This window comes from Microtus ochrogaster, chromosome 8 (genome assembly GCF_000317375.1).
Source record: "Microtus ochrogaster isolate Prairie Vole_2 chromosome 8, MicOch1.0, whole genome shotgun sequence".
Lineage (NCBI taxonomy): Eukaryota > Metazoa > Chordata > Mammalia > Rodentia > Cricetidae > Microtus > Microtus ochrogaster.
Window position 1 is genome coordinate 69,000,249 of NC_022015.1, and position 26,572 is coordinate 69,026,820.

The following is a 26,572-nucleotide window of genomic DNA, read 5'->3' on the forward strand; positions in this document are numbered from 1 at the left end:
CTCTCTCTCTCTCTCTCTCTCTCTCTCTCTCTCTCTCTCTCTCTCTCTGTCTCTTTCTCTATCTTTCTGTCTCTCTGTTTTGTTTCAAGATAGGGTTTCACTGTGTAGCCCTGACTGTCCTGGAACTATAGCTATGTATAGACCATGCTGGTGTTGAACTCAAAGAGATCCACCTGCCTCTGCCTCCCGAGCACTAGGATGAAAGGCATGTGCCACCAGTGCTTGACCTTTTTATTTTCTTTGTAATTTTCCTTAGCATAGGCACAACCCAATTTAGCTCTTCATTTTTATTAAAACATATTTTATGTGTAGGAGTGTCTGTCCTGCACATGTACATGTTTGTGTACCGCATATGTGCCTATTGCTTGCAGCGGTCAAAAGAAAGTGTCAGATATCCTGAAACTGGAGTTACAGAATGTTGTGAGCTACCTTATGATGCTTGGAACGCAACCTCCATCCTCTGTAAGAAGAGCAAGTGTTCTCATCCACTGAGGCATCTCTGTCCCCATGGTGTTCATTTTTTTATGCACCACTAAGTTGTTGTTAGATGATGACTATTGTGACTGACTTATTTATAAGTCTCTTTGAAGGCATTGAATCTCTTTTCATGCTGTGTTACTTATCTTTTATCAACCATATAAGGGGAAACCAGTGTCTCATATCATGCCAGGGTTAGTGTTGTCAGTCTTCATGTTACCCAATGGGAGTCTGTCTGATGACAGTTGTAGTTTTTATTTCTTGGATGACATTTGATGTTGAAATTTTCATTCATATTCATCTCTCCCTTTCTTTCCATTCCTCTCTCTATTCATACATAGACACACACTGTGTGTGCATCTGTACCAGGAATTTCAAATCCAAGTTCGTCTTTCATGGCTATAATAATCTCCACTTGGTCCAAACTGTCTAATCCCAGATCTTTCATAAGATGAGAATTTACTGAGATCTTTTCTGGGTCAATCTTGTCTAGAGTTTCAAGACATACAGCACTCAGTTCTTAATTCCCTCTAACATCAAAGGGAGTACGCCACCGTACTGGAGGTACAAGTTTGTGACCTTTCCTGTGTAAGGGCCAGAGCAGGCTGCAGAGTCCCAGACCTCTTCTGGGTTCCCTCAGGCAGACAGTGGTGCACAATATTAGGTGACAAGAGGACATATTTTCAAGGATTTCTTTTTATTTTTATGTGCATGAACATTTTGCTTGCATGTATGTCTGTACACTATGTTTGTGCAGGGCCAAGTAGGCTCTAAAAGGTCAGTGGATCCCCAGTAGTTACAGACTGTTGTTAACTACCATGAGGGTATTGGAGGTTGATCTTGGGTCCTCTGGAAGAGTAGCCAGTGCTCTTAACTGCTGAGCCCATGTTAAAGTTTTTAGTAAAGAACTTGATGTCTTCTTACTGGAGAAGATCTTATCCTGTTCACTATTTCTCCTTATCACTGTTGCTCCTTTAGAATTGAATGTTATTTCATTAATAACTGTATAGTTAATTACTCAGTACTGTGTGATTATGATAATTAAGTGGATTTTGGAAACAGAATCAACTGTAGGTGTAAACCGAATCACTAACTGTTTATCCTAACGGAAGTAACTCCTAAAAGATAGAAATTCTCGCTTGTCAGGAGCCAGTTTTTTGTGGTGACTTATGCTGCTATCCTACCCATGGGTTCCTATGTTCCAGGGTAGAGAGGTGTGAGGATTAGAGATGTTAAGTAGGAGGAACAGAAATAAGAAACACAGAGACAGAATAGTAACAGGGAGGGCAACTCAGCGAATACTGAATGCTGAATTTGCCTGTCTTATTTTTCATACACTTTTATACCCCAATACAAAAGGGAGAAGGAAGGCAAAAGGCTGTTTTAACATGATACAAAAGACAACCAGAATAGTTACTTGTTTCAATACTTGAGACATCAAGCCATTAATTCCTGAGAAAAGTATTTGATGTCTGGGGCAGTGAAAAAACCCTAAACCTACAGGCAGCCACAAACTTCTATTTCAAAAGCAGGAGTAGAAGTATGCTTGAATTCTCTGATCTTTGTTCAGGGTGGAGCAGCTCTACCTCTGTGGGCCATCTTAATGTCTAAAACACCAAGTAAGCACACCCTAGGTCAGGATATCTTGTTTTGTAGCCACACCTGCTGTAAACAACTTTGAAAGAGCAAAAATAAGCTCAAACTCTCTGACCTTCAGACAAGGTGGAATAGGCTCAGTTTTGGCTTTCCATGCTAGTTTAGACCTTCAGCTTTACTCCCATTTGCCTATGGCCAAAAGCTTCTTTTTTATAGTTGAAGTTCCCAGTGTCCTTTCAAAAAAAATATAGGATAGTATTACATATTTCGGTTAGTTTTTGCTATACCATATATAATGCATCTATTTAAATTGCAGATGTGTAGGAGCAATGCTGGAGTATTTTGTTGTTGATTTGCTATCATCTGACTGTTGAACTGTATGCCACATAAACTTTCTTGTTTTTATTGTTTCTTTTTATATTTTGTCTATGTATATACAGCAAGGGTCAGGACAGACAGTAAGCCATTTTTTTTTAATGCATCTTCCCTGTAAAAATTTTTTTCCTCCTGAGACAGGGTTTCTCTTTATAAACCAGGCTAGCCTAGAGCTCACATTGCCTCTGCCTTCTGAGTTGCTGGGATTAAAGATTATATCTATTATCCATCCATCCATCCATCCATCCATCCATCCATCCATCCATCCATCCATCCATCCATCCATCCATCTATCTATCTATCTATCTATCTATCTATCTATCTATCTATCTATCTATCTATCTATCTACACCTGGCTAAATTTGTAAACAGCATGTCTAGGAGCAGTTGATAAAAAAAAGTATAATAAAAGCAAAGCAAAATGTATGATTTTTGTTCTATGTTTAACAGTTAGTTATCGCTATGCATAAAAAGTAAGTGAAAGAGTCATTTAACTGATAAGTCATTTGTATGTGTAGTATGTGTCTGCATGTGTGCACACAGTTTGACTTGTGCACATGTATTCAGTCTCACGTGGCTAGAGTATATAGGTTAGTGGAGGTCTCTTTCAGTTCTTCATCACCTTAATTTTTTGAGACAGTTTCTCACTGAAAATCACCATTCTGTAGGGCTAAACAGTCTGCCAGCAAGTTCTAGAGATCCAGTGTCTTTATCTTTCTAGTGCTGATATTGTGGGCCATGCTTGTCTGGCTTTTTTTTTTTGAGTGCTAAGGATCTGAACTCAAGTCCTTATGCTTGCATGACAGTAATTTTGCCGATTGAACCATCTTCCCAGTTCCTAAAAGTAATTAATTTTAAAACAACTGTGTAACACTGTCTTAATCCCTAGCTCTTATATGCAATAAGAGCTCAAACATTCTTCTGACAGATGTGCTAGACCTTAAGAACAGAGAACTCTTACAACTCTTTCTAGGTAGACAAATTAGAATACACTTAGAAAGTGCCTAAAGGCATTATTAAAAAATAAAATTGTTTTGGTTTACAATTCAGAGGAGACTGATAGCTCCTGTTTAGTAACAGCTGAAATAACATATGTGTTAAAAAGATAACGCTATGTGTTAAAAAGTTAACATTAAGCCTGGCAGTGGTGGTGCATACTTTTAGTCTCAGCACTGAGGCAGGCAGATCTCTGAGTTCAAGGCCAGCTCATTCTACAGAGCAAGTTCCAGAACAGCCAGGGTTAAACAGAGAAACCTTGTCTCAAAAATAAATAAATAAACAAATAAATAAAATTTAAAAAATTTAAACAAAAATGTTAATATTACCAGAAAAAAGAAGCAAGTGAAGAAAGTTTTCCTGAAATCTGATTTTAAAATTTAATGGTAGTTTACTTCTGCAAAATAACCTTATTTTTGTTGTAATAGACTTAGCAATTTATGCCCCAGTATTTGGCAAAAACGGTAGAATAGTTAAGAAACAGCCATTGAAGAATAACAGCTTGATGTGTGTAGTAATAAGAGCGGCGGGGCTGCATCCCTGGCACCCCAGCTGCCTGGCTAGCTTATGGCCCGAAATAACAACACACAAACTGTATTCATTTAAACACTGCTTGGCCCATTTCTATCTAGCCTCTTCTCGGCTAACTCTCGCACCTGGACTAGCCCATTTCTAGTGTAGCCCACGAGGTGGCTTACCAGGGAGATTCTAGCCTACGTCCATCATGGGTTGGAGCTTCATCATGTGTGCCTCAGAGAGCAGAGCTCTCGCGTCCGCCCTGGAGATGGGAGCATAGCGTCTCTGCTCCAGAGCAGAGCTGTCGAGTCTGAGCTCACTTCCTCTTCCTCCCAGCATTCTGTTCTGTTTACTCCTCCCACCTATGTTTTAACCTATGAGGGCCAGCCAAGCAGTTTCTTTATTTTTTTAACCAATGACCTTCCTCCATCAGATGTGTGACCTAAGTATATGCAGATCAGCTTCAGTTTGTAGTATAACAAAATTAACTTCAGATTTCTATCAATATACACTGTGAAGTATTTAAGACTAGTAGTTACTCTTTTAGTTTAAAAGTAAATTTAATAATCTAACTTTTTATCTGTTATTTCTATATCCCCCCCCCCTTTTTTTTTCCAGAAAGGAAACACTGAATCTAATCTCCTTCATTCAGCTTTTTTTTTTTTCCTGATGGTTGCCAATAACAACTTGTAGCCAATCCCCCACTTAAATGATAATAAGCATCCATAACCCATCTTTTGGGGATGTGGGCATAGTTCTCCTGCCTACTTGTTGTTTGGGGGCTTTGGTAATTTTGAGGGGAAACTTGAGAAAATCAGGATAATTGTTAGGTCTTGGCTGTAATATTCTGTAAGTTTGGATCATCTCAGTTAGCAGCCTTGAAGCTGTTCTGGATGCTGGATCACCTGAGCAACCCATTTTTATTGGTATCTGGTCCTCTTACTCTGAAAATATATAAACTTTTAAAGGTAACATATAAATCTGTATTAATGCAAGTGTAGACTGTGTTGTACATAAATTAACCAAAGATGATTTTTTTTTTGTTCTATGTTTTGAGCATGTAAAATATACATCACATGTCTTGTAGTTCTTCCAGGTTTATTTATGTTTTTCAGGGGGTCTTTCCCGATCAAACCTGATTACCTTTAATCTGGAATGAATCTGCAGCCTCTCATTTTCTGTGACAGTAAAAGCATAACCTCTTCCCCAAAGTAACATATCTTTTGACTTTCATTTTGAAGTCAAGACATCCTTAAAAATGTATAGGTTGGTTTAAAAAATCTAGCAGTTTTTATAATCCAGTGTGTCTTCGCAGCTGTTATTCCTTCCTTAGCAGTCAAAAAATTAAAAAACAATACAATTACATATAGTATTCAAGCTCTGTAATTTTCATCTTTATTCCATCTTTTAAGGGTTTTATCATTTTAAAACTTTTTTGGTTTTTTTTATATTTCTTTTTTTATGACTGTCTATACCTTCTTTTTTCTCTCCCAAGCCAATGTATATTTTTAAGCACACTGTAACCATTTAGAGGTATTTTTCCATCTGAATCAGTCTTTACTGAATATCAGTATTTTTTGATTGCATGAGACAAATCTTAAACTGCTGTGTCAGCTGCTGCAGGTGTAGCTTAGCTTAGTGCATGGCAATTGGCAGCTGGCTCTTCCCACAGGCAGCTTCTGGGAGACATGCGATAAGGAAGCTCCATTTGGCTCTGTTTCTGTGCATTTTAGAACTCTTTTTTTTTTTTTAAGCTTTCTCAGGCTTTATTTATATGGCCCTCGATGTTGGGTGCCATTTGTAAGTGGACTTTTCTTTCCTACCTACCAGTTCTGACACAGAGACTGATAACTCAGGCTTATTACTAAAAAACTCTTACAACTTAAATTAGCCTATATTTTTTATCTAAATTCTACCATGTGACTCATGGCTTGTTACCACATTTTGTACACGTCTTGCCCTCAGTTTGTACACGTCTTGCTTCCTCTGTGTCTGGCTGGAGACTCTCCTAACGCCACCCTTGTTCTTCCAGAATTCTCCTAGTCGGTCTCTCTTGCCCAAACTCTTCTGCCTAGCTGTAGGCCAGTCAGTTGTTAATTAAGCCAATTTGAATGACAAATCTTTACAGTTTACAAAAGGATTATTTCACACACACCTATAGTCTGGAGGCTGGAGAGGTAGCACAGCAGTTCAAAGCACTGGTTATTCTTTCAAAAGACCCAGGTTTGGTTCCCAGTACTTACATTCAGACCCAGAGGATTGAATACCACCTTCTGAGTTCTGTGAGCACTAGGAACATATATGCATGTTGGCAAACACTCATGCAGATAATAAAAATCTTTTTTTATAAATTATCAAGGAAAAACCATGGATTCTGGTTTTATCAGATGCTTAAAGTATTAATACTAATTCTTAATTAACTTTTCTGAAGTATGGTAGGGAAGGCTTTTATATGCTTCATAATAAAGAATATATCAAGAACTCATAACAATAACAACATAGTCTAATTAAAAGGTGAGCAGATAATCTGAATCTTCAAAGAAGTGTTCACATGACCAAAGACCACAGAAAAAGTTTGACATCAATTGACAAATGACAGCAGGCAGATATAAACCTAAGCCAAAGCATAACATACATAACACTTTTCTCTTAGAATGGTATCTTAGGGTTCCTATTGCTGTGAAAAGATACCATGACTACGGCATCTCTTATACAGTAAAACATTTAATTGGGGTGGCTTACTTACAATTTAAGAAGTTCAATCCATCATCATTATGGCAGGGAGTGTGGTGGTATGCAGGCAAACATGGTGCTGGAGTAGTAACTTAGAGTCCTACATCTTGAAGGCAGCAGGAATTTGAGACACTGGCCAGTATCCTGAGCATAAGAAACCTCAGAGCCCACCCTCACAGTGGCACAAGGATATATCCACTCCAACAAAGCCACACCTAATACTGCCATACCCTTTGAGGTTATGGGGGCCACTTATATTCAGACCTATCACTGATGGATTTTTTTTTCTTTTTAAAAAAAAAGAAGGTATTCATGACTGTATGGAAAACTTGGAACTCCATACATTTTTGTGGTTACAGCTACTTTCACACTTCTTCAAATGCTAAACATAGTGATCTAGAAATTACCTTTTAACTGTATGTATAGTTATGAGATTTAAAATAGGCACCCACACAAAAACTTGCGTACTTAATACTCTCATTACTTATGTGATAGTGGAAAAGTGGAAACTGTCCAAATAGTCATCAGCTGTTAAATGGATAATATGTAGTATAGCCATAAAATGGAATGTTCATTCAGCAATAAAAGGAAATGCAAACATCTTCTATGATATAGATGAATCTTGAAATTATATTCTAGGAGAAAATGCCACCGCCTTAAAAAAAAAGGCTCCATTTAGATGAAGTGGTCACAATAGGCGTATCTTCAGAAGTGAAATAAAGTATAACTGGCTGCTTAGGGCTGGTTGCAAGCAGCCGGATAGAGGTTGTGTGTAAATGGGATACAAATACTCACATTGTGATGGTAACAATTTATAGTTATGAATAAAATCCATTGGGTTTTACATTACATGGGTGAGTTGTATCATTGAATTATATCTTAATGAAATGAAAGAGTTTAAATGTGAAACAAATAGGTATGATGGTGATTATAATAGGAAAATCCTAGGAAGTGGTTTCAGACATTAGTGGGTGTATTTTAAACGTGTAAGGAGTTTGTGGGTTATAATGTGCTTTCAATTCTTAAACACATTTAGAAAGCTTCTTTAAGTAGTCTGTGGTGAAAATTTGTAAATGCATGAGTTTAAACGCTGCTGTGATGTGGAAGGCATGTGAACACAGTACTTAATGGATGCTTAGAAGGTATACTGTGCATTTCTCTATCTTGTTTTCTGTGGTCACTGTCATTGTTCTGGCCTCCTGTTTACTTGTAAGAGGCAAGGCTGGAAGTAAATGCAGAGAACTATCAGCTTACCATAGCGCTGCAGCAGCCTTGAAGTAATGTTGGCAGTCTCTGGAGTGAGTTGATTGTAACATTTTGGGAACTTTTAATCCCTATTTTATTGCGTGTATGTAATATGTGTTCAAGCACATATATTACTATAACTAAAATACCTAAGTGTACTTGTAACAGGCGGTGTGTGATTTTAGCTCTCTATCATAGTGCTAGTTTTGACTTATTTATCAATTAATTGAACAATACAGTAAGATCTGAGGACTACTATTACAATACTGATATTTAGGAACAGAATTTAAGTTCTAAGTATTTAAACAGATTAAAAGTTTCTAAATATTTTAATTGTATTATGCTAGTTTGTCTTATTGGCTAGTAACACTTGTTTTTATGCATCTGTGCTTTGGATTTTTAAATGGGGAGAGATTTTGTACAAACATTTCACGTGATATTTTTGCAGGGATACTTAGTCGGTCTGGATGAACCAGCTTCCGGAGCTGGGCAAGAAGCTTTGCTTAAACAAGAGCACGCAAAAGTCACTCGACTCCAGAGACAAACAGAAGAGTTCCTCAATGCAGTCTTTTATAGAAAAGGTTGGTTTTGGTGGCAAACAACATAGCCTGCTTGTCTTATATTAATTTCCGTAATTTCAGTGTCATTTTAAGTTATTCCTAAAACATTTCTCTGTTCCTTTATCACATTAAATTTGGAATAAGGTTAAGACACCTATTGCCCTCTTTAATACTGGAGTAGGGGTTTAGTTAAGTAGTTTAGAAATTTATTATGACTGCAATTTGTTAGACAAGCTTTAAAATATAAAATGCTACTGTTTAAATCCTTAACATTTATAAAAACCAGTTCTGTAAATTGAGAATCTGACCTGAATTTTTTTTTGTTTTGTTTTGTTTTGTTTTTCGAGACAGGGTTTCTCTGTGGTTTTCTAGCCTGTCCTGGAACTAGCTTTTGTAGACCAGACTGGACTCCAACTCCCAGAGATCCACCTGCCTCTGCCTCCCGAGTGCTGGGATTAAAGGCGTGCGCCACCACCGCCCAGCCTGACCTGAAATTTTATTTGAAGTGAAAATGTAGTTGACTCATATTTGTAAGCATTTTTTTTTTTCTTTCGAGACAGGGTTTCTATGTGTATCTTTAGATTCCATCCTGGAACTTGCTCTGTAGACCAGGCTGGCCTGGTAAACATATCTTGAGATTTTTTTTTTTTTTTTTAAATGGAGTTGGCATGGTGACATTATTTTTGCTGTGTCATATGTAGAGGCATATGTCAGTCTTGAGGCTTAGGGATTCGTAGAGACAGTAATTCTTCTATTTCTTTAAAAAAAACTTAAAAAAATCGATTCATTTTATTTTACATATGAATGTTTCCCCTGATTGTATGTATGTGCGCTACATGTGCGCTTGGTGCTCTTGAAGGTATTGGGATTATATATAGATGATTGTGAGCTACTATGTGGGTGCTGGAAATCAAATCCCAGTCCCCTACAAAAACAAATACTCTTAACCACTGAGCCATTTCTCCAACCCTTTTCTTTGTCTTTCTTTTTATGTTGTTGTCAGTTTCATCCATTTTGCCTTCCTCCCCACTTATCCCCACCCTGCTCCCATGCCCCACTCCTATCCCCTCACCACACTTCCTGCAGGGTCTGACTATGTAACTGGTTGTTCTGGATCCCACTCTGTAGACCAAATTATACCCTGGAACTCACAGAATCTGCCTGCGTCTGCCTCCCAAATGCTGGAATTAAAGGCTTGTATTACTACTCCCAGCTTTAATTCTTTTCTTAATCTGTATAATCTCTTTATGATCTTGTTTGAATTAGTGAAGAGTCTCTATTTTCTGTCTGTCTCTTCCTTTCCTTTCTCCTCTCCTCTCTCCTCTTCCCTTCTCCTCCCCTCCTTTCCATAGTTGTGTGCCACTATGCCCAGTAGAGTTTTCACCTTCAATAAATTCTTTCTGAATTAATTTCTGTTCCTTAATTACACATTCCTTCTTCTGCTAAGGTAGAGATGATTATGATAGTTTCTAAAAATGTTTCCTCGACGTAGGCATACGTCATAGTGTGCACGTGTAATCCAGGCAGTTGGGAAGTTGGGTGAGGGGAAAGGAGTTCTTGGTATTGCTGATTATCTTGGCTACATTTAACCCCCAGCAGACCCAGAGCGCCCATCTCCTTTAGTGCACTCAATCACCTGTCCAGTGCTACTTAGACAACTCATTCCTCCTGAGATGCCTGCCAGCCTTCTCAAGGTTGACAGTGTACTAGAGGAGTGAAATAGGATTCTAATATTGGTTACTGTTGGATACCAGCTGTCCTGCTTAGTATGGCCAGTGTTTTCAGAACCTTATTTAAGTGAGATGTCCTATAAACTCAGGGTATTCCTTAACTAAGTTATTGTTTGGGGAAAAATACATGGTTTTGTATTTTCATTGCTCTGTCAGACTCACTTTATCAAATTAAGTACCCCACTTCCAAAATTACGTTTTTTTTTTCAAAAAGTAGTTTTATTAATTTTACTAATATTTTATTGTTTCAGTAAGAATTCACATTGCCAAGTGTGATATCACTCCTTCAATCTTCAATCCCGTATAGTTCCAGGACAGTCTACATAGTGAGACTGTCTCAAGAAAGGGTGGGGAGATTGACATTTGAGGTATAACGTAGAAACAGCTTATTATCCAAATATGTTTACAGTCGTTCCACCAGAGTGTAAACAGACAATGTCCTTGGTCTGTGTGCTCTTTTAGCAACCTTTTAAACTCGAGATGGGAAGCCTTCTACTTACTTCTTGGTTAGGGGGTACTGACAGAAGATTCCTTCAGTGACGTTCTACCCTACTTAGTTCTGTGTCTTTGTCCTCAAAGAATAACTTCGGTTGAAATTCTTATAAGCTTTTGGCTCATAATGTTTACAGCAGGAATTCTTACCTTAGAATTGGTTTTAGGATTTCAAAAGTTCGAATTTTTAAGAAACAAGTTACTTGTATATTTGTTGCACACTGTTGTGAGGTACTTAGAAAAAGGAACTTGCTTTGGATTAGAAGTTCTTTCTCTTTGTATTATATGTTAATATTGTTAATTTATAAGTATTTTATTAATCTTCATGAAAATATCTCAGAGATGGACATTTGCATGCAGTAATGCCAAAAATGGACAATTATCCACAGAGATGACAATGAGTTTTTCTGAAGAGAATAATTTGTATAACTCAAGATTGGCTTTCTCTTATCCTAAATGCTGAAGAGTGTGAAGATGTTTTTAAGTTTCACGTTTTGGAATCTTTGTGTATACTTCATCAATTTAGAGCTCTAATCAGAAAATCCAAAATTCAAACATTTTTGAGTGTTATATCAACACTTGAATGATTAGAATTTCAGAGCATTTTGCAGTTTAGATTTTCATGTTTGTTGTGTTTAGCCTTTAATTGTGGTGCTTGGTTTTAGTTTGTCCAAGGGTTGTAAATTGTGTATTTTAAATAATTACTTAGGAGTTTTTGTAAAGCTGAGTCGGGCTGTACATGCAGTATCCATGTAGTAGTCTTCGTAATTGGGCCTGTGCAGCAAATCCTAAGGACAGGCACTGTACCTCTCACAGTTGTCACAGTCACATTCTTTGTCAGCCATTCTATTCCCTGTGTTAGACATTTTGATAATTTTGCCAGCTATGGTAACCTTTAATCCCCGCATTTGGGAGGCAAAGGCAAATGGGTCTTTGTGAGTTCAAGTCCAGACTTGTCTACAAAGTGAGCTCTAGGGGAGAGAGGGAGGGAGGGAGGAGGAGGAGGAGAGAGAGATATCTCAAAGATTCACTTAATAATTTTTTAAAATAGTGTTTACTTTTTGAAATATACCACTGACTGTGCTGTAATAGAGCATTTGTGTGTGTGGTTGCTTGTTTGTTTCTTTCAGAGACAGGGTCTCAGTGTAGCTAGCTCTTACTTTGCTGAAGTTCACTTTGTAGATCAGCTTAGCCTCCAGTTTGCCTCTGCCTCCAGAGTGCTGGGATAAAAGGTGTGCCACTACATCCAGCTGTGCTGTGCTGTAACAGTTATATGTTTATCTGTAGGTTCTCTCCTCCTGCATCTGATCATAGTTGCTTTTACTTGACTCCATTGTGAGTGTTTCACTAGGTATGACCATAATTACAGAATGTTCTAAATAAATCAAAGAATGAATACATTCAGGAAACTCAGACTCTAGAGAACTTTAAATGGCAGCAATGCCAGTCATACACATTGAATATTTTATCTCATGACTGTGGTGTTTATTCAATAAAGGGACAAGGTATAATACTGACGTTTACACATCCAAGGTGGAACTTAATAATTCTTACCATGAAATCTTATTGACCACAAAGCTTTAATAGTTATTAATTAACACAGAAATCCCATAAATTACTGCATTTTGCCATCTCTTTATTATATATTCTCTTGCTTTCCATGAGGCAAAAGCATACATACCTCATATATTCCACTAATACACTGGAAGTTTTATGTAGTCTTCCATATAGAGATTATATTTTATGTAGGGGAAATAGGTCTTAACTGTAAAGTCAATAACTAGTAATAAGAAAATTCAGGCCAAGTGGTGGTGATGCACACGTTAAATCCCAGCACTTGGGAAGCAGAGTCGAGAGGATATATTGAGTGCAAGGCCAGCCTGGTCTACAGAGTGAGTTCCATGATAGCCAGGGATACACAGAGAAATCCTGCCTCAAACCCCCTCCCCACCAAAAATAAATAAATAAATAAATAAATAAATAAATAAATAAATAAATAAATAAATAAATAAAATAAGAAGGAAAATTCAGAAGCCAAGTGTGATTCATGTGCATTTAATCCTGGATGGTAGAAGTAGTCAAATCACTAAGTTCCAGACCAGCTTGGTCTACATAGTGAGTTACAGGCCAACCAAGCCTTGCTGCTCTTGACAGACGATGTGGGTTCAGTTCTTAGCATATACATAGCCACTCAAAACCAGTTCCAGGAGATGCCTTCTCTGACCTGTACAGACTTCAGACATAGATAGTAATTTATGTTTAATTTGTGTTAATTTATATTAATATTCATTTAACACACACATATGCAGGTACTCACACATACACATTAAACGAATTTCAAAAGGGCTAGACTCAATGAATAAAGGTGCTTTTGCTGTCAGACCTGACAGTCCAGATTGAATCCCCAAGACTCCCATGAATTCCATGATAAAGGAGAGACTAGACTTGTGCAAATTGCCCTTTGACTTCCATATGCACCATGACACTAGTGCCCTACAGCCCTGCACACAAAAATTGAGTGGATAAAAATACCTTTCTTTAAATATTTTTATTTCATGTGCATTGGTGTTTTACCTGTGTATATATTTATGTGAGGGTGTTGGATTCCATGGACTTGGAGTTACAGACAGTTATGAGCTGCTTTGTGGGTGCTGGGAATTGAACCCTTGTCTTCTGGAAGAGCAGCAAGTGCTATTACACCACTGAGACACCTCTCTAGCCCGGATAAAAATACTTTTAGAGGTACTATATGGCACATATTTTATTAAAACATGACAAAACATTGCAATTAGTTGTAAAAACAGTTTTATTAAATATCTTTGATAAACCGATTGCAACATTGAGTGTATTTATAGAGAAACTGTGGGGTTATTAAATATGGTTTAGGTGAGTAAAAACATATAGAGCAAGTCTATAGATAAAAGTGTCACTTCATGAGCATCTTCTGATACCAAGTATTGTTCTTTGGCATCTATTGGGAGCCTTGTTGGGTTTTGATTTATTTATTATTATTGTGGAGGTTTTATATTTTAGTAGTAACTAAAAATCAGATTTTCTTTAACTTTATGAATCAACTTCTAGAGTCCCTCACATTTCCAAATTATTATGAACACTTACTTGCTTTTTCTAGCTAAATCTTAACAAATAAGGTAGCTAAAACTTGTAGTTATAGCTAGTTTTATTAGTAACATCCTATACAAATTTATGTCACATTTCTCTTGTATTAAAGGTATTATTTGGTAATTGATTTGATTTGTATTTATTACCCAAATAAATTGATCAGACACTTTACACCAGGCAAGATTAGGGATACAGAAATCATCAGATAGTCTCTAGGTATGAGGATAACAGGTTTACCCGGATTGTTTCCCCTTTCATCTTAACCCCATTTGAACTTGAAGTTCCTTTCCAGTCTTTGAATTCCTGTGTTCTTTGTTTTGAATTAACATTATCTAAACGTTGACTCCTTAGGTGTTCATTTTATTACTTTTCTAGCTATTGTTTGAATGTTAGCAGGTTATACTTAAAGAACTTGTGAAAAATACGTTATATCTTTAGCTTTTGAAGTGTGACATTTAAACTCCTACCTCGGAGTTCTAAAACTGTGACTCTCAAACCAGCAGCAGCTGTCAGCTTTTTGGGAATGTCACTTCTTGAGGCCTCAAACTGCTGAATCAGAAATTCTGGGGACAGCACCCAGCAATCTGTCTTTATATGGATCTTGAAATTAAATCCTGGATCCCAAAGTTAAATATCTTTTATAGTCTTGTTATTCTTTTAGTCATTTGCAAGGACTAAATTAAGCACTCATAGATTCAGAAACTTAAAGGATATGAGGAGTTAGTTTAGGGAAAACTTGACATTATCTGTAGATGTTGACAGAAAATGTTTCCTAGAGAAGGCTTAGGTATTTCCATACCAGGTAAGTGATTCTTACCAGTAGATACCATTTGCTATCCCTATATTTAATTTCATAAGCCTAGGGGTAAACTGTTTATAAACACTTAAGAAATTTAATTTTCAATAATCTGCGATCTAAATATTTACCAATTAAGAATATAAACAAATGGTTAATACAGTTGTTAGGATACTAGATTAATTAAAAAAAAAAACTAAAGTGAAGTTTCATGTTTTCTTGAAAGCTTTTTTTTTTTTTTCCTTAGTTCATGTCCCACTTTAAAAGTAAATAAATCTTTGTTTACAGACAGTCCCTGGGTCTCCGACCCCAATATTCCCCTAGTGGCCCGTGAGATCATGCAGCGAATGATCCAACAATTTGCTGCTGAATATACCTCAAAAAATAGCTCTACTCAGGACCCCGGCCAGCCCAATAGCACAAAGAACCAAAGCCTGCCGAAAGCATCTCCAGTCACCACCTCTCCCACCGCTGCAACTACTCAGAACCCCGTGCTCAGCAAGCTTCTCATGGCTGACCAAGACTCACCTCTGGACCTTACTGTCAGAAAGTCTCAGTCAGAACCTAGCGAACAAGGTATGGTTTGATGTTGTGGTCTCCTCTGTCCAATCAGAAGACTTTGATTTGGGGAGAAAGAAAATTACAACTAGAAAGCCAACCACAAGAATAGGACAGAAAACAATGTGATTCTAGCTGGTCATGGGCATGTGACCCTGTGCATTCCAGCTACATGGACTGAGGCAAGTGCATCATCTGGGCAGCATAGTGAGACCTTGTCTCTTAAAAATAAAAATAATGTTTTAATTAAATTGTCCTGAGCATTCAGTGGTAGAGAGGTGAACAGATAGCATTGTTGCAGTCTCAACCCATTAGCAGACAGTGGTTGTGATGGGTACACTACACAGGAAAGTCAGGTAATTATTTTTAAACTTTAACATGAGCGTTTTCACTTTCTAAAATAACATCAGATTCTGAAAATTGTAAAAAGGCAAAGTTTTCTATTTATCCTCAGTGCTCTAGTATTATTATCTATCTGAGAAACACCCTTTGCTTGGAAGTTACACTCTACGAATGAGATAAGTAAAAATATGTATTGTAATTTCAAGAGTATCAGGCCAGGTGTACTAATGTATACCTTTAATCCCAGCACTTGGGAGGCACAGGATCCTCTGTGAGTTTGAAGCTAGCCTAGTGTACCAGACCAGCAATGACTGCATAATAAAACCTATGTTTAAAAATAAAAATAAATAGTATTATGAATAAAAGACAATAGAATGTACTTTAAATTGTTATGTGTAATGTGTGTATATATATATATATGTATATGTACTAAATTAAGGAAATAAGTTGAAGATATTTCCAAAATAAGTACTATTGAGGATCCAAATCAGTGAAAACATTAAGAGGTCATCAGTTTTGTTCAGATGTTTCTTGTGTCTCTGAAGAATATTTTAAATAGATTGAAAATTCCTGCTTCTTTGTATTCTCACAATGTGCTGTCAACAGTTTTGCAACTGAGGCACTGTTTGAATTTCTAAAATAATTATAATTGATGATGCCTTAGGAAAAAGATTTTATTGTCTTCAAAACTTAAGAATAGAAGAAAAGGTATGTTATGTGTGGATTTATTGGAAAGAAATATCTTGATTTTAGAAAAAAATTTTTAAAATAATATTTTCAGAAGGACCCATTTTTTCTTATTTTAAGTAATTTATGAAGATGTCTCCTTTAATGGACTGGTGTTAGTTACTTATTGAGGTATGTATTGGAGTAGGCTTTCTTTTGTTCTCCTTTTTCTCCCTGTTTGAGTATGATGTACAGTAAGCAGAATACCTTGTTTGGAGATTGGCCTGTACAGGAACCCTTCTAGCCCTCTGTTCACACTGACCAGTGCACCTTTGCTTATTGAATTTACAAAGTTATGTTTTGTTTGTTTTTTCCAAGACCAGGTTTCTCTGTATTGTCCCGGCTGTTCAGGCTGGTCTTGAACTCTCAGAGATCCGCCTGCCTGCCTCTGCTTCCCTGGCATGTTCCTGTTTTATTGAGGATTGTTGTTTTTACAACAAAATGACATTTTCAGTAAAAGTCTCTTGACTCTAGATACTGCATCAAAAGCTTCAGATTTAGAAAAGAGTGGCAACGCTTCAGATTTAGAAAAGAGTGGCAACGTAGAGATATTAGTAGTGGAGGGAGGCTAACTTACAGCAAGTGTCTTGGGTTAGAAATACTCTAAGCACTGCATTTAGTTTGTAGATCTCTGGATGGGTATTAGATATTAAATAAGATGCTACTTTGTTCTTTACCATAATAGTTATGCTTGTAGATTCTTTAGTGAATTCTAAGAACAAAACTTCTTAGGAGTTGGGCTCTTTTAATTTTAGAGGGTTGGTTGCATATTTCTAACAACTTGAAACTGCGATTCAAGTTTTAATGAAACTGTGCTTCAAGTTTTAAGTTGATCCTATCCAGGATTTATTGTTGACATAGATATAAAGACCTTCCTGCTAGCCAGCTAGAAATCAAAATCAGAAGCTCTGACTTGTTCTTAACCCTGGATGGAACGACAGCTTTGGAAGTAGTCAAATTATGTCTATAAAGGGAAAATTAACTTTGAGGAAAAGAAAGGCTTTAATTTTATGTATTAATACACAAATCTGTGATTCATCTCATTTTTAGGTTACATTTTCAAGCTGTTATACTAAGATGTTTCCTTTTTTTTTCTTACTAAATTTGAACACCATTTTAAAGTACTTTAATTTTGTAAAAAAGCTCTTAAACAAGATTTAATGATTGAAATTTGAATTTGCAGGTTCTTAAAAGATTTAACTCAAATACACATTTTTTTGTACCAAAAGAATAGTTAACTGGGAAGTAATGGTACTTAATACCAGGTATTTTAATGTAAGTAATGGTACTTTAATCCCAAGACTTGGGAGGCAGAGACAGGTGGACCTCTTTGAATTCAAGGCCAGCCTGGTCTACAAAGTGAGTTCAAGGACAGCCAGGGTTGCACAGAGAAACCCTGTCTCAAAAAAACAAAGTAAACAATAAAAAAGAATAGTTAAAATGCATATAAATTATAAGACATTAAGTGATTCGTTTCTTCAGAGTGTCTTGTATATACGTAAAATATAATCAAATAATTTACAGATAATTCTCTGATTATAAATTTTTCACATTTAAGTTCAAGTGATTTTGGAGTTTAAAGTATCAATCTTGAGGAATTTGGGGATTTGTAAAAATAAATTCATATATTTGAATAAAAGTTTAGAAAATGAAGTGTAACAATTCTAGTGCAGAACCTGTGCTTTGTTTTCAATATCTTATTATATCTTAGCATCTTCTATAATGTTTTAATTTTCTTTTGCCCTATTAACAAGATAATTAGCCCTGAGAAATACATGTTTATTATGCCTATAACAGTATACCAGGTTTGCTAGATTTGGTTCCTTCTGAAGAACCTTGGTGACCTTGATTTTTGTTTTTGAATGTAATACCTCAGTATGCCAAATGTTACCTTGACTTTTTTCTAATTTTTATTAATATCTGGTTTACACTTGCTTCAGTTCTTAATGTCCTCAGGTATTTCTTTGTGTCTCTACAGACGGTGTACTTGATTTATCTACTAAGAAAAGTCCATGTGCTAGCAGCACTTCCCTGAGCCATTCTTCAGGCTGCTCCAGTACTCAAGGGAACGGGTAAGGAAAAACCTTTATAGTCTAACTGTTATATAGATAATTCATCAAAGGCGATTCAACCAGTTTCCTTGAGCATTATAAAAACTTAACCCTTCAGCTTAACAGTCTTGCAGGTGAGCCATTCATAAAATGACTCAGTCTATCAATGAAGGAAAATGTATCCTTGGACCTTTTGTCAGTGCTTCATAGAGTGTGGAACCTGTGCTAAGTAATTGTAAAGTATAGAAGTGAAGAGGGTGTTAATATGTGTTCAAGTTATTGAATGAAAATTAGGCTCCTGTGTTTCATTTGCTATCCCTAGTGAGGTGTGTGTTAATGTGTGTTCATTTTTGTTTGTTTTGGTTTGGTTTTTGGTTTTATTGGCTGTTGATTTGAACTGCAGTTTTAATTCCATGGCAGTTCAGAAAATGTAATTGTATGTGATTTTGTTTTAATAGAGTGCTGTAGGTAGATGAGTAACCATCTAATGTTGCCAAATATTATTATATACTCAGTTTGATAACTCTTAACCCCTCAGTGAATTGTGACCACTTTCGTTTTATACTGTAAGAATACATAATTTTCATGATGTATATTTAGTAACCATTTTGATAAAGCAGATAATAAATATTTAGACACCATTAGAAAATTATAACATGTAGATATGAAAAATTATGTGGTAAGTTTAAATAGTGTTTTCCTTAAACTTTTTAATACTGTTGATATGGGGAGGTTTTTTAGATACTAGAGGAATAACTAGACACTAAATGGACTTTTCCACCCTACTCATACTTTGAAACTGAAGGATTCTTCTACTGACTTCTAAAAATTCCCCTTATTTTCTCCTAAATTCCATTTGTCTTCCTCCCCTCCCACTCTATTCAGTCTAAAAACATTAATCTGTTTTCTTATGTTTTAATATAAGCTCTTCTCAGAATTTCCTTGCATGTATACTAAATATAATCCAGCATAATTCCAAATTATTTGGGTTCCTTTTCAATACCAAAAACACTTGAGTTGTGTAAGAGCGTACGTAGTAGAAGCCCAAGTACAGTTTCCATAAACAAATCCCTGTTTAAGATTCACCTTAAACCTGGCTGCCAGATTTGTGTTCTGTATTGTTTAAGCTGCTGTGTTTATTTCTCTTGAGTGAGAAATGTTTTGTTTCATGGAAGATTAATTCATCAGTAGTACTTCCCATCTTTCAGTTGAGCATTCAATGTTACTGTGTTAATAGTGGCAATGGTCTCTGTAAAATCCAGGGGAATATAGTTTACCATTTATTTCTGTAAAATACCACTTTTGGGTTGCACTGATATAATCATTCCTCTTAGGGATGTTTTGCCAGCTATCATCAGTCTTAAGATCAGTATCCTTTCTCTGTTATGAAAATTAACATAATTAATTTATGTAACTGATGGCTCAGTTACTGAAGAGCCTTCCACAGGCATGAAGACCTCAGTTTGGGTCTCTATCACTCATAGGTGGCAGGGCTACCAACCCTGGGAGTGGGATGGGGACAGAAGGCTGCCTGGAGGTCATTGGTCAGCCTGCCTGCTGAATCAGTGAGCTCCAGGTTCAGTGAGAAAAAAGTCCCCTCTCCTGAAAAAGAAGGGAGAAGAATGACCAAAGAAGGAAGACACATAAATATCCTAAAACAACAACAAAATCTTATGAGTTAACTTTATAAGTAATTGACTTTAAAATATTATTTCAGCATAAACATGGCATTTTAAGGAAAAAGGTTTTTCTTAAAGATTGCTACCAAGTTATTTATACTTCTGGTTATATTGGCTTTGAGTGTCACTTAACAAAATTTGGGGTAAAATACAAAGTTACTTTGCGGAAGTGTGGTGCTTATGTCAGCCTATAGTCACTAGGGTTGTAATGAAGAAGTGTGGTAAGTTATCAACTTCGCTTGACTTCCTCCCTCACCTTGGGGCTGCTTGCCATGTATAGGTTTTTTTCCAAACAGTACAAGAAATGTCATTTGGAATTGTTTAATTTTTAATGATAAACGTTAACTTGTTTGTAGCATAATGAGCAATTATCTCTGGGTTCCACCAGTCTGAATGCTGCCAGCTTTCTAGCTAGTTGTTATGAATGTTGAATGCATTACATTAAAATAAATAATTTGGCTTACTCTTTTATTACTGTGCTTGTTTAGTGGTAACGTCACGTTGGTAAACAATTCTGTATAGATAATGAAGACACTAATGATTCTTTGTAATTAATGGTTAAGGTGCTATTTTCAAACAGTTGCGCGAAACTTTTTCTCCGAAAATTTGTGAACCCAACCAGAGACTGCCAACAGGTTTAATTTTTCTTTGCCCAAAAAATTCCTGTTTTTTTTTTCTTTTTTTCCCTTTTTGTGATCAAGTTTTTAAACTAACTGCTGAGACAATGTGTTGTTTTTTTTTTAATTTTAGAGAAAAATAAATAAATAACACAAAGTGATGTTACCCAAGCAAGGCCTTCTAATAAAGGAGTGGTCCCCTCACCCGCCCCTCCCTTCCTGTGCAAGTCCTGCTCACATCAGTTTCCTTCCATCCAATTAGGCGACCTGGGAGACCCAGCCAGTACCGCCCAGATGGACTTCGGAGTGGTGATGGGGTACCTCCAAGAAGCTTACAGGATGGAACCAGGGAAGGTTTTGGACACTCCACATCACTCAAAGTTCCACTGGCTCGATCCCTGCAGATTAGTGAAGAGCTACTGAGCAGAAACCAATTGTCCACAGCTGCCAGCCTTGGGCCGTCTGGATTACAGAATCATGGACAGCACTTAATATTATCCAGGGAAGCCTCTTGGGCAAAACCTCATTATGAATTTAACCTCAACCGCATGAAGTTCAGGGGAAATGGTGCACTCAGCAACATCAGTGACCTTCCTTTTCTTGCAGAGAACTCTGCCTTTCCAAAAATGGCACATCAAACAAAACAAGATGGAAAAAGGGACATGAGCCATTCATCTCCTGTAGATTTAAAGATACCACAAGTTCGAGGAATGGATCTTTCTTGGGAGTCTCGCACTGGTGATCAATACAGCTATAGCTCTTTGGTAATGGGTTCACAAACGGAGAGCGCGCTTAGTAAAAAATTAAGGGCTATTCTTCCAAAACAAAATAGAAAAAGCATATTAGATGCTGGACCTGATTCTTGGGGCTCAGATGCTGAGCAGTCTACCTCTGGACAGCCATATCCCACGTCGGATCAAGAAGGAGACCCTGGCTCCAAGCAGCCTCGGAAGAAAAGAGGGCGTTACAGACAGTACAACAGTGAGATACTGGAGGAAGCAATCTCGGTGGTTATGAGTGGAAAAATGAGTGTTTCCAAAGCTCAGAGTATTTATGGGATTCCCCACAGTACACTGGAGTACAAAGTAAAGGAGAGGCTGGGCACTTTGAAAAACCCTCCAAAGAAAAAGATGAAATTAATGAGGTCGGAGGGGCCAGATGTTTCTGTAAAGATTGAATTAGATCCCCAGGGAGAGGCAGCACAAAGTGCAAATGAATCAAAAACTGAGTAGGAATACTGTAGAGTGCCAATTACTGTACAAACTGGGTGAGCACTACTGCATCATTGTTCAGCTGTCACTGCTGCACCTGGCTTCATTACTGTGACACGCTTCTTTGCAGGTTTTGCATTGACTTGTGCACAGAGGTGAAAGGTGCATTCTGAATGTTGCATATTTTAAATTTCCATGTGCAGTATGGCTCGGAATATTGTTTGGCCTTTTGCATGTTTCTCTACACAGAGAATTGAGTTACCTCACAGAGACCAGATACATGGAAGTGGACTCCTTGCCTGTAGAGCCTGCATGTTTTTCTTTATTTTCTTTTTTTTCCCTTAAGTTATGTTTGCCTTTACTTTTAAAAAAAAAAAGAAAAGAAGAAGGAAAAGAAGAAAAAAAAGCACCCTTTTAGAAAATTACCTCTGTTATACTGGGAGCTTTGTCATTACAAATTGGAAAGCCATCTTACAAAAATATTCACATTTTTCTTCTTTGATTCAACTAATTGAAGGTTTAAGCTAAAACAAATGACTTTGACATTAAGAAATTTGGTTTCTCGATAAATACTTGGGTCATTTATAATTATACTTTATTATTTCCTTTTCATTATTAAATTTACTTACTAAATTAGCAATGTCTTAGTGCTCACCCAGAGGGGAGGCGGTGGAGATGTGCACACACTACCTTCAAAAACGTTTCAGTTTATTGCTTGGAACACTACCTTTGCTGTAATTTCATTTGAGATTTTCTAAGGGTAGAATTTGCTCTCACCAACAAGTGAGATTATAGCCTTATCTCATGGAGGACGCGCTCCCTTCTTACTCAGGAGCAGTCAGGGTACATTTCATAAACAATGGAGGATGCCTCGTTTTTGCAAACTTAGGTTTCTTTATATTTTTCAGTGGTTTTATAGAAGTGGTCATGTATTAACCAACAACTGAGTATTGTTGCGGCCAGTAGTTTTAAGATATCCAAGCTGTGTTTATTGGAAATCAGAGAATAGACAAAGCAATGTGTATCAGTAATTTTGGCGAAGCTAAAATGATGCTTAGAATTTTTAGCCTTGATAATTTCTACATAGATGAAGGATCTAAGTTTTTGGTAAGAAGAAAAATCACAATTCCAAGGTGACCTAATAGGATTAGGTTGCATGTTAATTCTGTTATTAGTTCAATTGGTAGTTTAGCTTCCTGGAGTTTCTGTTCTTTAACTAATTCAGATACTGCTACAAGATTGGGAGAGGTTGGATTTTAGATTTTAGTTAATTTTGTTTAACTGAATTTCTTTTTCCCCTTGTTTTTATGGCATCCTACATAATATCCCCTTCTTGACTTTTTCTGGTTGTTTAGCACACATTTCAGGCCCTTTCTGATCATTTTTGTGTAAGCACTCCTTAAAGAACGTCTTAAGCTTTGTTTGAGATGGGCACATGAAATTGCAGTAAGTTAAATTTGGAAGATTTATTTTCAACAGATAATTGCAAGAATACCTGATAAGTAAATTCAGTGGAATTTAATCTCTTACTATGATTAGGCTAAAATTAGTATTTTGTGCAAAGTAAAATCCACACTACTTATACCCTATATCCTAATCTGCTGAGAAAGGTGATCAGGCCCTTCTAAATGCTTAGCCAAACCCCCAGATTATTGCCATTTCTGAGTAAAATAAAATAAGCATACAATGATGATTAGGTTAAGATTGGTTATTTCAGGAGAACACTAACAACTTGAGAAGTAGTAAGAATAAGTCCAGACAGTCACCAGGCGCAAATTCCTACTTGAGAACTTTGGACCCATTAATTCAGTTAGGTAACAGATTTCACTTGCAACCTGTGTGTTCAAAGGTTAGGCACACCATTGCTGCTGTTAAAATTAAGACACTACTCATTTTTTGACATAGGTTGGGTGTGGATTCCTCTTTTGATTTGGTTTATTTTGTAAAGCAATGTTATCAGTGGGTGACACCTGCTTCTTGGCTTTTTAGTCTCAACAGACAAAGAGTTTGGTAGTATTAATGTGACTGCAAGATTTCCTGGCCTAGCTGGAAGTTGCAATAAAAATACAATATGAGATGCATGATTTTCATCTGCAGTTGAAGTTGTGTGAGGTTTGCTGAAAGCAAAAGGCTAAGCTTAAGAAGGAAAACCTCCTTTGTTCCCTCTCAGTTAGCACACAATTAATTGTAGCCATGGTTCCCTTTTGCACAATGTTTGGGGTACTCAGTATCCCAGAATTGTTGCAAAAAGATCCTTTGAGAAATTAATTTGTGCTTTTATTCCCTCTCAGAAAGACATCATTAAAGGCCCATCTAAAAATCTGGCCCTAAAAAGTTGAACTTTTGTACTTTTATTCTTCAGAGAGAGGTTTAATCCTTGTGGTAGTTTGTAGTGATGTATGAGTTGAGTTATGTAACCTTTGTCATTGTAGTGTAATGAGAGTGATCATTTTACTAACATAAATATTTTCTATGTGTGTTTCAGTGGATGACAATCGAGCAGCAGAAGAATGGTGTGCCTACTCTTTAATGCTGCAGTTTAAATAAGAGAACTTGTATTGTGTCATTTCAGACTGTAGGCTGAGAGTTGTAAATAGTGGAAATTGAGTACTTCTATTATTTGTTTTGGTTAGAAAGTGAATTTTAAAAACAAACCAAACTCTAAACTTCTCAGATTAAAGTCCTGAGACCTGAAGATTGTAATATTCATGTCTGTGAAGCTTTTAACATTACACTTGATCAGTCATGACTTGATATTCAGGTAAATTTTCTTTTCCAAGAAGCTTTTGAGTAAGCATATTTTCCTCCAAAGGTTGGTTGGCTGGTTTCTTTCTCTCCTTTTTTCTTTCGCTGTTGTTTTGTTAGAGTGTAGGTTGTTTTAAAGCACTAATTGCATTACATTGGTAACTGCAATATAAAATAGCCATTATTGTTTTGTGAAGCATGGTTGAAATTAGATAGTGGTCCCTTTTAAAATTCATGAGCCTCTCGAAAAAAAGACTTAAAAAAAAAGACAAAAGCTGCTGAATATTTCAAAAGATATATATTTTACCTTATTGTAGGTTTGTAAAGTTAGTTTGTAATATTCAGGTGCACTTTTAATGTTAAACTTTGTGTTCAGAGTTCCATTATACTACATATTTCTTGGAGGTGGCTACCAGTCTTCATACCACAGTGGTCCCTTAATATTTGGTTTCTCTCTTGATTTGCCACTATGTTGTATGGCACTTTCAGTGTAGATATTCTAGTTTGGAGACGTCCTCATACATGTGTGGTGGAGATTGGTCTACTTGCATGCTTAATTTCTGCTAATCAGAGTTTTGAATGGCCCAAACAACAGTTGACCATTTTTATGGTATGGGAAAGTATAGTTCACATCTGCCTGTCACAAAAGCCTTTTTTCTCATATTTCCAGTAAGGCAAATGATGACAAATTCAAATTACATAACATTATTTGAGCTAATGATAGGAAATAATATATTTAAAATAAATTCTTGCTTTTTAGTGAGAGAACATTACTATCACATACTAGATAAGCTGCAATACTGTGACATCAGAACCATTAAACAGTTGTAGGAGAAAGAGAGTTGGGGGATGGCATTTTATCATTAGAATTCTTATTTCTGAGAGAGCAAAATCAGGCATGACCAGTAGAGTATATTATCTTACTTTGTTCAGCAGTCTTTCAAGTGGCTGAATTATTTGATGAGCTATACACTTTTATTCTGATCCCCAAATACCATGAAGGACAAGGTCTCTCATTCAGGAAAAAATATTTATATTTGTGTATAATACTTTTAAATATGTTTGTTGTTATTCTGAAGTTTAGATGTTGCTTGATAAACCTTTGCTGCAGCAGATCATGAATATGAGCAAGGCTTTGTGTAATAGTAGGGTCCTTATGTGAAGTTAATTACTGTTCAGTTCTGGTGAGCAAGCTCAGAGGTGTGAAGTGTGTATTAGCTTTATTTGGTACAGTTTTACTTTACAACATTTGAAGTGCTTTAGAACTCTGGTTATCTTATAAATCATTACCTCAACCAATTGGCGTTTCTATCCCCTGTGTTTTACCTTAGCTGTAATATGAGCTGTATGGGATCAGATAGCAAAACATTAAGTGGCACAATTAGGTGTTTAGTTCCCAATTTTCTGGAGAGAACTCTTAACTCAGACTAGAAATGACTACTGCTGTGGCCCATATCCTAACTACCTGCTGTCATTAGGCAGTACATGGCAACCTTTGAGCTGCTGGTGTGTTCTATGCCTACCCCAAGCACATGTTGCCAGACCTGGTTCTAAGCTTTTGTGATCCTTTTACATTGTATTGCCCTATGATGATGAAACTTGGACTTATTTGGTTGTTTTCATAAAACAGATTCTTAGTTCAGTGTCAGAACCTGAAATTCTTTAGAGCCATCAAATTGTGTTACTTTATTTGAAAGCTATTGTAGCCTAGTAGCTTTCATTTTGAAACAAATGTTTGCTTCTGTATGTAATTCTTTATTTAACCAAATGTTTGAGATTGTTTTCATGTCTCCATTTTTGTGTTTATTTGGGTTGCTGTAATTGGCGATAGAATATGACAATAGGTTGGATTGCCCCACTTAATATTTTATTAGCAGATTGAAAATTACAGGAAAACGTCACACATGGGTGGTTTTTTTTTTGTTTCCTTTCCATTAGAATTCAATTTTTATCAATATTCTGGTCAATCCAGTATTATTCAAAGCTTGATGGCTTTAGCCAAATAGT

At 36.5% G+C, this 26,572-nt stretch overlaps 1 protein-coding gene across 2 annotated transcripts in view; it reads left to right on the forward strand.

The window, feature by feature from the left end:
- Positions 1 to 26,572, forward strand: part of Lcor (ligand dependent nuclear receptor corepressor) — a 108,125-nt gene that overhangs the window by 52,297 nt on the left and 29,256 nt on the right. Inside the window, exons 5-8 of one of the 2 annotated variants that reach the window (XM_026781687.1) lie at positions 8,387 to 8,519; positions 14,925 to 15,212; positions 18,241 to 18,334; positions 20,872 to 26,563. In XM_026781687.1, the coding sequence (XP_026637488.1) occupies positions 8,387 to 8,519; positions 14,925 to 15,212; positions 18,241 to 18,334; positions 20,872 to 21,841 (1,485 nt within the window). In that variant the 3' untranslated portion in view covers positions 21,842 to 26,563. Of the gene's footprint in view, positions 1 to 8,386; positions 8,520 to 14,924; positions 15,213 to 18,240; positions 18,335 to 20,871; positions 26,564 to 26,572 lie in introns of those variants that run through there. The other variant, XM_026781688.1, reaches the window with a different exon arrangement.